This window comes from Microtus ochrogaster, unplaced genomic scaffold (genome assembly GCF_000317375.1).
Source record: "Microtus ochrogaster isolate Prairie Vole_2 unplaced genomic scaffold, MicOch1.0 UNK1502, whole genome shotgun sequence".
NCBI lineage: Eukaryota > Metazoa > Chordata > Mammalia > Rodentia > Cricetidae > Microtus > Microtus ochrogaster.
This window is the reverse complement of record NW_004950600.1, coordinates 4,819-5,322: the sequence shown is the minus strand read 5'-3', so window position 1 is coordinate 5,322 and position 504 is coordinate 4,819. Positions and strand designations below refer to the sequence as shown.

At 44.4% G+C, this 504-nt stretch overlaps 1 protein-coding gene across 1 annotated transcript; it reads right to left on the bottom strand.

The window, feature by feature from the left end:
* Nucleotides 1-7: 7 nt before the first annotated feature.
* On the bottom strand, nucleotides 8-314 carry LOC101983240 (cytochrome c-like; the record flags this gene model as incomplete). The annotated part of the gene is made up of 1 exon (XM_005372323.2): nucleotides 8-314. A coding segment is annotated over exon 1 (294 nt), but the record flags the coding sequence as incomplete, so codon positions are not given.
* Between the last annotated feature and the right edge of the window lie 190 nt (nucleotides 315-504).

The window sequence follows — 504 nt, the reverse complement described above, 5'->3', positions numbered from 1 at the left end:
TTTTAAGATAAGCTATTAGGTCCTCCCTCTCTCCCTTCTTCTTAATTCCAGCGAAGATCATTTTTGTTCCAGTGATGTACTTTTGGGGATTCTCCAAATACTCCATCAGGGTGTCCTCTCCCCAGGTGATGCCTTTCTTCTTGTTGGCATCTGTGTACGAGAATCCAGCCGCCTGACCCGTCTTCCTCCCAAACAGACCATGGAGGTTTGATCCAGTCTTATGCTTGCCTCTCTTTTCCACAGTGTGGCACTGGGCACACTTCTGAACAAAAATCTTCTTGCCTTTCTCAATGTCACCCATTTTTAATTCACTCCCTGGTGATCAGCACCATCAATGCTGCTACAACCCGAAGACGGACATCCCGCTCTCTCCCACATTTTCTTTATCCATTCTTTGGCTGAGGGTGTTAAGGTTGTTTCCAGGTTCTGGTTATAACTAGTAAAGCTGCTTGAACATAGTTGAACAAATGTCCTTCTAGTATGATTGAGCATTTTTTGGATGTA